Source organism: Onychostoma macrolepis, chromosome 23 (genome assembly GCF_012432095.1).
Source record: "Onychostoma macrolepis isolate SWU-2019 chromosome 23, ASM1243209v1, whole genome shotgun sequence".
NCBI classification, from domain to species: domain Eukaryota; kingdom Metazoa; phylum Chordata; class Actinopteri; order Cypriniformes; family Cyprinidae; genus Onychostoma; species Onychostoma macrolepis.
This window is the reverse complement of record NC_081177.1, coordinates 13939331-13950609: the sequence shown is the minus strand read 5'-3', so window position 1 is coordinate 13950609 and position 11279 is coordinate 13939331. Positions and strand designations below refer to the sequence as shown.

General features: G+C 38.1%; 1 protein-coding gene across 1 annotated transcript; it reads right to left on the bottom strand.

The window, feature by feature from the left end:
• Positions 1 to 747: 747 nt before the first annotated feature.
• galnt6 (UDP-N-acetyl-alpha-D-galactosamine:polypeptide N-acetylgalactosaminyltransferase 6 (GalNAc-T6)) lies at positions 748 to 11279 on the bottom strand. Its single transcript, XM_058764544.1, is given in 13 exon segments — positions 748 to 1937; positions 3096 to 3254; positions 3380 to 3481; positions 3588 to 3720; positions 3845 to 4013; positions 4016 to 4043; positions 4121 to 4238; positions 5714 to 5948; positions 6419 to 6568; positions 7362 to 7534; positions 9481 to 9982; positions 10137 to 10220; positions 11037 to 11279. Coding segments are annotated over 11 exon segments (1857 nt in total). The 5' UTR covers positions 9957 to 9982; positions 10137 to 10220; positions 11037 to 11279; the 3' UTR covers positions 748 to 1823.

Genomic DNA, 11279 nt, shown 5'->3' with positions numbered 1-11279 from the left:
CTTTTTTTCTTATTCGTTACACATTTACAGTAAGACAGAAAAAGCACTTCCTCTTGGATCGCAGCATTCAGTACTGTCTGTGCGCACCTGGTGTTGATATCAGCACATAACCAAACACTTGTTTCCTGAAGTATGCATCGAAACACAATGTAACAGTTACTGTAAATAGGCAGTATTAACCTCTGTGAAATTGATATTGATAACTGACTGGCCATTTACGATGAACTAGATTTTACAACAGTTGGTGTTTTGTCGTAACCAAGGTAAACATGTATAAGAGATAAAGATTGAAAAGCATCTAACTATACAAACACAGAGCGCTGCAGTTTGAAATTTAATAAGACTTCAGCACAAACATGCTTGCTAAACAGCACTAACTCTCACGACACGTTTTAGGGTTAGGTTATCAGTGAAAGCGTGTTACCTGTATTTACAGCATTTCCAGGAACACCCTTCAGGTTCTCAGAGCTTATTTTTACAATCCTCTAAAACAGAAATATGACGCCGACTGCCACCTATCGGTGAACGAGAGAAATGCTCACAACCGTTGGCCACAAAGCTAACATGATGACCACCTAATAAAACAATTTTATTCAAAAAGGCCCCTGTAATATACGCTAAACAGACCAAAAAAAAAAAAAAAAAACTCTAAATTTCTAAAATTTTCACTAAAATACCATAACTAGAACTACTACTATTGTAAAGTCATGAAAAAGAGAATAAAGGACCTCCATAAGACAATGCAAGAAAGTTTGGAAGCTTTTTGATGCTTTATTTCTTTTGCGGATCACAATAGTGGTCAATATCAAGTTATCACAATTTCATTGTGATGATAACAGCAGTAACTAGCTCTTCAATTCTGCTCCTGTAGGAGTTTAGCTCCAAACCCAGTAAAACACACCTGAACAAGCTAATCAGGTCTTTGAGATTACAAGCAGGTGTGCTTGATTAGTGTTGGAGATAAATACCGCAGGACAGTGGACCTTAAGAATCATAAACTGCTGAATAATTTTTAAACACATTTTTTAAACCGTTAACAACCAGAACAGAATGCGTTTTGAAAAACAATACAAGTGTGTATTTTTTATACATGAAAATCATCAAATATTTGAAATTTCCAATTATTAAAGAATAAATCTGTGCAGTCAAAATTCATAAAGAATAATAATGTAGAGGTGAAGAGGATGAAACCGTTAATTACATGTACACATTAGAGCATGATTTCCCCCAAAAGACCTCAGCACACTGAAACAATCAAGGAATGCAAGTCACATGTTGCTTTATACATACTGACGGCTTCAAAAACACAAGAGAAGGATCTGAAACTACCGTCTTGTGACAGTTTACTAGAGCTGAAGAAAACCCTCATCCCCTGCAGCATGTGCAAATGATTAGGATCATACAAACATCACATGTATAGTTGGCAAGGCCGGCCGTTCATTGGCCTTAACACTAACAATGTTCCAAAAATATTTAGTTTTCCATTTCTTTAAAAATAAATAAAACCTACACCATTTTAAAGCAGCAGTAAACATCATCAATAAGGCAATAAATTGCATCAAGTAAACAATCTAGCTGCTGGATTGTTCACGCTGTAATGCTCCAGTGGGTTGATGTGCATGATCTCCACTGTTTTCCCTGAGCATCCTGACCCCAGTCTGATCATAATGTCTTCAGGAGCTTATGGATATGAACTATCCAATAAACTCCCAGTGCATCCGCTCAGGCCTACAGTGAGTTTGTCAGCCTGAGCTGTAGCTGCTGGTCCTCCCTCGTGGGTCTTATGGGAGTGAACGTCCTTGCTCCTCGACTGGAGTGTGAGGTCAACTGAAAGTCCACTGCTGGTGATGGTCTGCTGGATTGCAGGGGCTCATTAATATCTTGTCTCCTTTTTTATGGAGGCACTTTCCAGAGGACGGATTTTTCAGCAGGTCCTCCTAAAATGAACATAACATGAAAAAAAAACTAGTTACTCGTCTGAATGGGGTGAAACTATCAGATCGCAGGAATTTAAACTTGATTTTTGACCTGAAAATTTAACATGAATATCAGGATACTGAATACTGTATTTGGTATGCTCACGCTTTACTTAATGACAGGATCATTTAATTATTCATTCTAATGTGTGACCCTGGACCACAAAACCGGTCATAAGTATCTTTTTTATTTTTCAAATTCAGATTTATACATTTTCTGAAAGCTGAATAAATAAACTTGCCATTGATGTATGGTTTATTAGGACAATATTTGGCTGAGATACAACTGTTTGAAAATCTGGAATTTAAGGGTGCATAAAAATAAATAAATAAAAATCACCTTTAAAGTTGTCCAAATTAAATTCTTAGCAATGCATATTACTAATAAATTAAATTGATATATTTACAGTAGGAAACTTACAAAATATCTTCAGGGAATATGATCTATGCTAATGACTTTTGGCATAATAGAAAAATCGATAATTTTGACCCATACAATGTATTTTTGGCTATTGCTACAAATATACCCGTTCTACTTATGACTGGTTTTGTGGTGAAGGGTCACATATTTTAATATGAACATATACAGCACACTATGGTTTAAAGCCATTTCTCCAGTCTTCAGTGTCACTTGATCCTTCAGAAATCGTTCTAATACGTGGATTTGGTGCTCAAGAAACAGGTCTTAATTCTAAAAACAGCTTAAATTTGTGGAAACATGTTCCATATTTTTCATGATTCTCTGATGAACAGAAAAGTTCCAAAGAACAGCATTTGTTTAACACAGAAATATTTGGCTACATTATAAATGTCTTTAATGCCTCCTAACGGAATAAAAACTATTAATTTAAATACATAAAATCTAAATAAAAACGATTAATGAAAAAAAAAAAAAAAAAGTCCATTCACTTTTGAACAATTGTTTACATTAATATAGAACATTTATAACATATTTTAGGTGACATGACATTAGTGTTTGATCAAGTTCACCTGCTAAAAAGGTTTGCAACAGACAGTAAGTAGAAGGGGACGGATGTAGAATCTGATAACAAATGGAGACAGCAAAAACGGAAGAAAGACCAGTTGAGTAATTCCTTTCTGTTCTGAGAGGACACTTACTTCTGCGAACACCCATTCTTGTTCCGGAGTCAAACTGCTGCCTTTGCCCTTCAGCGTACAGAGCTCAATCTTCACTGGCTCTGGGTAAGGAGACGCGTGTAGGCAGAGCTGTTTCCCTATGTTATGCCTCAGCTCCTTATGTGATGTATATTCAAAGTACTGAAAACAAACACATCATGATGAACATCTGTTCTCTTCGGATCAAGAAGTAAACCATAGTCAAAATGCCTTTAAGAGCACCTCTACTCTTAATATCAACGTGAATGAGAGTGATGGTACTATACCTGATTGCCGCCCATGTTGTGACATACATACATAATCACAGGCTTTCCCCCATTGTTACTTTCTCCAACATCCAGACATTGCTGTGATCCCCTATTCTTGAGCTACACACACACACACACACACACACACACACATGAAAAAAATAAAAAAAACGGTTAGCCCCAGACTGTATTAAAAATGGCTAATCGTCATAAATGTTGCACTTACAGCTCCAAACTTGACAGGGGTGAGATCAGGGACAAAGGCTTCTGGGTAGACATTGGTTAGGTACCAAGAAAAGTTCTTGCATTGTAAGGTTTCTCTGAGTTTCAAACGGTCAGATAGATCACCGTAGTTTTTCTACACAACCATACAGGAAACAAAAGTCATGCAGTTAATCATATGCTCTTTGCTTACACTTACAGTGGATATACTGTATACACAAGGTTAATATTTTAATCCTCTGAAAGCGAAAGCAGTTCTTACATCTTGCCATTTTAGCTGCACTTTGGCTGCGGCGATAGTAAATCAGCTTGTAGTCATCCATCCACACCTCAGCCAAGCGCACCTGGTTACGTGTAATGACCTCTGTACCTTTGGGGAAGGTGTGAGGACTCTTGGTGCGGAACACATGACCCACGACGGAGCAGGGATTATCTCCAACTGTCCGCCACACTGCCACACCTGACAGCACAAAACACATCCATGTTTTAACAGGTCTCATTATGGCTGCAGGTGAATTCTGAAGAGCTGGAACTGACCCTGAAAGACATCTCGATGTTTTCTCCACCCCATATCTCCATTTTATCATCGTAGGTCCCAATTTTCTCAAAATAGGCCTTAGATATAGAGAACAAACCACCGGCAAATGTTGGAGTTCTGAAAGAAAGAACAAGACAAATACAATTAGCAGGATTTGTAGCCAGAGAGCAGGTGTCAGATCCTATTACTTTTCACCTCAGAAAAACCATTGGTATGCAAATTAAAAAATTAAATAAAAATATCTACATAAAACTAACAAAGAGGGAAATAGTTTCTTTTTTAAAAGCAGAAGCTATGCAAAGTGTTAATACATATGTACAGTAGGAGATTTACAACACAACTATTGGAACTATAATCTATTATAACCTAAGTGGATATAACACTGTATTCATAATGTTATAAATCATCGTACATTAAAAGTTATAACCGCACACAGGCAAGCATAATTGCAGTTATGATTATTAAAAAGGCATTATGCATTTATTATAATGCCCAAGTAAGAACACCCTTATAATGCATTCTGAAAACAGACTTCATAGAGTTACCAATACTGTAAAACAAATACATGTCATTAATTTCTCACTTATTTGTTCACAAATGGTTATTCCGAATTATCCAGATATTTCACCAGCTTGTTGCTAAAGGGAAACGCTGTATATACAAACAATGTAGTGACATAAGATGCGTGAGACAGTAGACTGTTAGGTTAGGTTTACGGTTAGTGGAATAAGTTGACATACTTGCAACATACTGACTAGAAGAAACTTTGCATGTTGTGAACCCATCAAAATAAAGCATTAGAAGATATTTAAGCAGACAGTCTACTAATACTCTAATTGACATGTAGTTGCAAAGTTACTTACGGTTGGTAGAATGTTTAGTGGACTAAAGTGGACTATCAAAATAAAGTGTTACCGATGTGCTTTATGATAGTATAGGCTGTTTAATTAGCTGAGGACACATGTAGCCTAATCCTAGCAATCTCTTTTAAGACATGGCCATAGTAAACTCAGAGAACGTGGTTCATTTGATACTTAGTGAAACTTGATACAACCAGCAAAGTCATTTAATTCATAAAAATTGGATTGACAGGAAGAACCTGGCGATGAATGAACAGTGTTTAAAAAATTCCAAGCATTTCATTAACACACCACACGGTGTAAAGGCAAAGTAACAAATCACAGTGAATGTCCAGCAGGGCTACATCATGTTCAGATGCAGCAGAATACTTGTATCAGACAGAACAAATGTAAAATCACACATCTCATAACTTCCCTGGAATTGCGAATGGTCAGTATTTCCATTTATTAGGTTTTTGGCAAGTAACAAGTAAACAAACAGAATAATGGCCAGGTCATTATGATAAAAAACCTTGAGAGTAATACGAGACCCCATCTGATCACCTTGTCAAGATTTATTTTGGGTGTGTAACTGACAATTTTCATTTTTGGGGAAACAATCCCTCTAACTGATTAAAAAGCAAATACACCCGTCTTGAGAAAGGTAATTATTGATGTGTCAATCACAACAACATGAACACAAAATTGTATTAGACCAAGGTTAAAAAAGTAAATAAAACATGCATGACTTACTTTACTGGGTACGTCTCATCTTTGCGTTTAGCGTTCTCGTAATCTGGAATGGCCTCCCAGCCAAATGTGAGACTCCAGTCAAAGCTGCCCCTGTTATGGGCACGAGCAGACGCCACAGGCTTGTGGAACTGGAAAGTGTTTAAATCAATGGTTGTGATTTCGGGGCTCACCACAGCAGTGGGCTCCTCAACAACGCGAGCAAGGAGAGGCTCGAGCCAGCCATGGAAACACTCACCTGTAACAACAAAAATAAACAAAAATAAACAACAAGTAATAAATACGCTACTCAAGCACATATGCTAAGATGACATGTATAAGATGAAAGGGTTGAAATATGTGACAAGGTATCAGAAAACGCTACACAGGTGTAACATGAGTTGCTAGGCTTCAATCCCGCCTACAGTGGCTCAAAGCAAAACAGATAAGCATCACATTCTAGCCCTTTGTCACAGCGCATAACTTTGCAAATGACATGAGTGCCAGAAGAATAAAAAAAAAAAAAAAAAATCAAATGAATCATGGGAGTAACCACTTTAAGCTCATGCCTGTGTACCTGAAGAGCAGGTTCCTGAAAAACTACTTTTCATCCAGTCGCAAAAAACAGCAAGACTGATGGATGTTAATGACGTGTTAACAGAAACTGGTCTGCTGTGTGAGACAATGGAACTGGGCTGGGAAAGCCATGAAGAGTGATGACATACGTACAGTGAGCATCTAGGAAGGTAAGGATTTCTCCCTGAGCTTTACTGGCTCCGAGAAGCCTCGCGGTGATGAGGCCCTTCCTCTCCGGCTGACGCACTACCTTCACGATCTTCAGTGACTTCACATACTCATCCAGCTTCTCATGGAGGTGTTCTGCAAGAACATACAAGAGCAAATGTACAAGACAGACATTAGTGTAAACTTGTTTTTTTGTTTCTTCTGTATTGTAAACTACCAATAATAACAATATAACAATAATACCTGGTTTGAGACTTTTTTTTTTTTTCAGCAAGGGTACATTAAATTCTAAATATATTTGCTGTCAATTTTGATCAATGTTATAAAATATTTATATTTCAAATAAATGCTGTTCTTATATAATTTTTCAAATAATCCAGTTTGTTGAGCACCAGAAGGCTGAAATAATGGCTGCTGAACATTCAGCTTTGCCATCAGAGAAATTAATACAATTTTAAAATATTTAAAAACGAAATTGGTTATTTAATATAATAGTATTTCACTATATTACTGGTTTACTGTATTTTTGATGAATACTTCATGAGGATAAATGACTTACAACTAGTGCTGGGCGGTATGACCAAAAAAGTATATCACGGTATTTTTCAAAATTATACCGGTTTCACGGTATATGGTTAATTAATTCATATTTAATTGCCAGTAAGTTTATATTAATACTTTCTTTACAACGCAATATGATTTCCTTTATGTTCCCTCAGACGTTTTTTTTGGCATCATTAACTGGTTCCTTGATCTTTCTACTGTATGTTTGTGACATTTTTCATTCACCTGAAGATGCACTCAGACAAGTAACATTCCACTAAATAAAACAGTTTGCCACTAAGCCAAGAACATAGACATTTCTTCACAGACATTACTTCTACAGGTAGTTAATTTTTAGAGCATGAACTGATAAGGCCGGGCCTACCTGCCATGCTGGCGTCATCCACCAGTATGATTTCTTTGAGGAAGGCCGCCGGGGAGGTGTGCAGCACACTGTACACGGTGCGCAGAAGTGTTGACCATGCCTCGTTATGAAACACAATGATCACACTCGTGGTGGGGAGTGGAGGACATCGGCGAAACTTCCGCTCAACACACCTATAAAGGACGCATGAAATTTGTTTGTTTGTATATATTATATATATATAGGTCAGGCAAGTTTGCTGGCCAATTAAGAAAAAGGATACCATGGTCCTTAAACCAGATACTGGTTGCTTTGGCACTATGTGCAGGTGCCAAGTCCTGTTGGAAAATGAAATCTGTATCTCCAGAAAGTTGGTCAGGAACAGGAAGCATGAAGTGCTCTAAAATTTCCTGGTAGATGGCTGCGTTGACTGTGGACTTCAGAAAACACAGTGAACCAACACCAGCAGATGACATGGCAGCCCAAATCATCACAGACTGTGGAAACTTTACACTTGACCTCAAGCAACATGGATTCTGTGCCTCTCCACTCTTCCTCCAGACTCTGGGACCTTGATTTCCAAATGAAATGCAAAATTTACTTTCATCTGAAAAGAGGCCTTTGGACCACTGAGCAACAGTCCAGTTCTTTTTCTCCACAGCCCAGGTAAGACGCTTCTGACGTTGTCTCTGGTTCAGAAGTGGCTTGGTAGCCCTTTTCCTGAAGACATCTGAGCGTGGTGACTCTTGATGCACTGACTCCAGCTTCAGTCCACTCCTTGTGAAGCTCTCCCAAGTGTTTGAATCGGCTTTGCTTGACTGTATTCTCAAGCTTGCAGTCGTCCCTGTTGCTTGTGCACCTTTTCCTACCCAAATTCTTCCTTCCAGTCAACTTTGCATTTAATATGCTTTGATACAGCACTCTGTAAACAGCCACACCTTTCAGTAATGAACCTCTGTGACTTACCCTCTTTGTGGAGGGCGTCAATGTTCGTTTTCTGGATCATTGCTAAGTCAGCAGTCTTCTCCATTAATGTGGTTTCAAAGAACAAGAGATACCCAGAAATTATACTGTAGGGATGGTCATTAATTGAAACTCAAATGTAAATATTCTAATTTTCTGAGATACTGAATTTGGGATTTTCCTAAGTTGTCAGTTATAATCATCAAAATTAAAAATAATAAACATTTGAAATATATCAGTATGTGTGTAATGAATGAATATAATATACAAGTTTCACTTTTTGAATGGAACCAGTGAAATAAAACAACTTTTTGATGATATTCTAATTATATGACCAGCACCTGTATGTTTGTGCGTGTGTGCTATATATACGCACACGTAAACTCAAAAATAAATAAATGCATATTTACAAAACACACACATACATATGCGTGTATATATACAGTTTTAGTTTATGTCTATATAATTATTTCAGTTTTTTTGTATTTTAGGTAGATCATGTTAATCTAAATGTAAATGAAAAATGTCATCTTGCCTTCTAGCATAAATAAAATAAGTTTCATTGTTTTATGTCACTTCAGTTTTTTTTCCCCAAATAATGAAAGCATTATGGTTTATTTTTGGTTAACTATAATAACCCTGACAAACATACACGCCTCAAAAAGTAGAAGGTAATATTCTAAAACATAATTCCCAAAATACACGTATAAACACTGTAATTATCAGTATTATAAATAGGAGTACGTATGCAAATTGCTCAAGGTCTGTTACTTAACACAGTGTTTAAACATAATAAGATTCATAGGGAAACGTAACACGTTAACCTATTGTTCAGTGATGCAGCAAGTGAAGGTGTGATTAGAAACTGCCAAAGCAGCAAAACAGTAAAGACTCTAATCTACAATGAGTGTTTGGGCAGCATTTATATGGCTTCAGCCCGAGCCCTTAAATCAACAGATAAATCTGCACCCTTATGTTTCTGTGTAAACAGATCAAATGAGTCAACGTAAATTAAAAAGGCATCTAAAATGCCAGCAAACATTACAACACATCATGAGTGCTGCCTCACTTTAACCTATGAAGGGAATCATTATTAATGGCGGATCGGTTGCTGAATTGAATGAATTGTTTGTATTCCACATTTTCTCATGGTGCCAAACAATGTGCCCATTCTTACTCGGGTGGACGGGTGTCATCTCCAAGACTGCGGTGCAAAGAGATTCGGTCGCTGGCAAACTGGTTAAAGCAGTGCCTGGTCATGCCCTCCTGCTTTTCCTTCTCCTCCTCCGCAGTCATGTTGGCTTTCTGGAAGGCTAAGCCATTGGCTCCCAGTGCTTGAGGGTCCTGAGGAGGTCTCTCAATCCACGGTTTGAGATCCACCTGAGTGTAGAAACCCGGGGGGCAGTTTTGGTCCGGGGTGGGCACCACTCCCACCGATGGGGGCTGTGGGGCTCCGATCTGGAAGGCAAAGTTATTGACAGCCCCGCGGACCATCTCGAACACCCTCTCCTTTTTGTTAGAGAGATCTTGTAGCCAGGGGTCCTGAAGCGAGCCGCTGCCAACATCCCTCTGGAGCACCACCAGAATGACCATAAAAAGTGTGCCACCCAGAACAGTAAGCTTCAGGGGGGAGAGACGACGTCTCAGACGCATTCTGTTGGCCAATCTTGATCATCAAACTGTGAAAACAGACCACAATGATCACTTATGAAGGAAAATTATAGTTTATGTACACAAACTCCACAACAAAGCAAGCCATGCCCCACTCTTAATTAGCAAACAAAGACTGCACTGTAGACTCTCAAACGGATCACAGCAACAGAGCAAACAAACCTGACAACAAACACCCTCTGCACCTGATCCTTCCTTCGCCCTGCTGGATCCACGTGGCAGCAGGTGGCTCACCGCACACTCCCACTACAATTAATGGGTGGCGTTGGAAGCTTTGCATTAATACACTTCAAAACTGTGACACGTCGCCTGTGATCTGACTAACTGAACAGGACAAAAAAAAAAACTGGATCTCACCAGTAAAAGCACAAAGTTTTGTTGCTATTGTGAATGCACACAAATAAAAGTAGACCCTTTACAGTTCCGAATTATGTATTACTCTTACCTTTATGAGCAAAAATTACGGCATATTTTAAGTTGTTTCCACTATCAAGAAAAAAAAATGCAAGTGACTGCTTTGGCGCCTCCATGTCCTACAAAGTGTGCTTCATTTTCTACTCTTCACACAAACGATTAGATATGCACCTAGTGCACATTTATATAGTTCAAACGTTTAAACTAACATTGTGATATGCTTGAACAGTTTATATCCATAGATTTTATTTTAGGCAAGTCGTGATGATTTGAGAAGGCTAAATTGATCAAACATAGGCTATGATCAGCTCACTGTCTGCCTCTGGCCGCTTGATAATTACTTAAATAAATAAATACCTTACATTTAAGGAACCAAAAGTGCTCCAAACTATAAATTAAATTTATAAAAAAATCGAAACGAAATATAATCACTTTACCATTACATAAGACCTGTAATAGGGATAATGAACGACAAACGAGCTTTTGTTTGTTAGAAAAGGGTAACTTATACTATTAAACAAAGATGAAACCCGCTCATGTCAAGGAGAAAAGGAAGATACGCCGAGGTTATTTTTGTTGACAAAATACATGACGCGAAACACGTCGAAACAAATAAAGGACTCATTTAATTAAATCTTCAAAATTTACCTGTAATTATTTCAGTCAATCATGTGCTTCTCCCAGAAGCAGATTATCTAGACAGATACGCGGTTCCTTGTCTAACGCGGCACCGTTTGTTTGAGCTGTGAGTCGATGGACGGATATTGTTACTCTGTAACCTCGCGTTTTAGATGTATGTGGTTCACTAAGCGCGCGATGGTTTCACGCGACCAGCAGCACTGGCCTCCCGGCTTCCCTTTGAACGCAACAGGTGCCATTCGTTCAAATGAT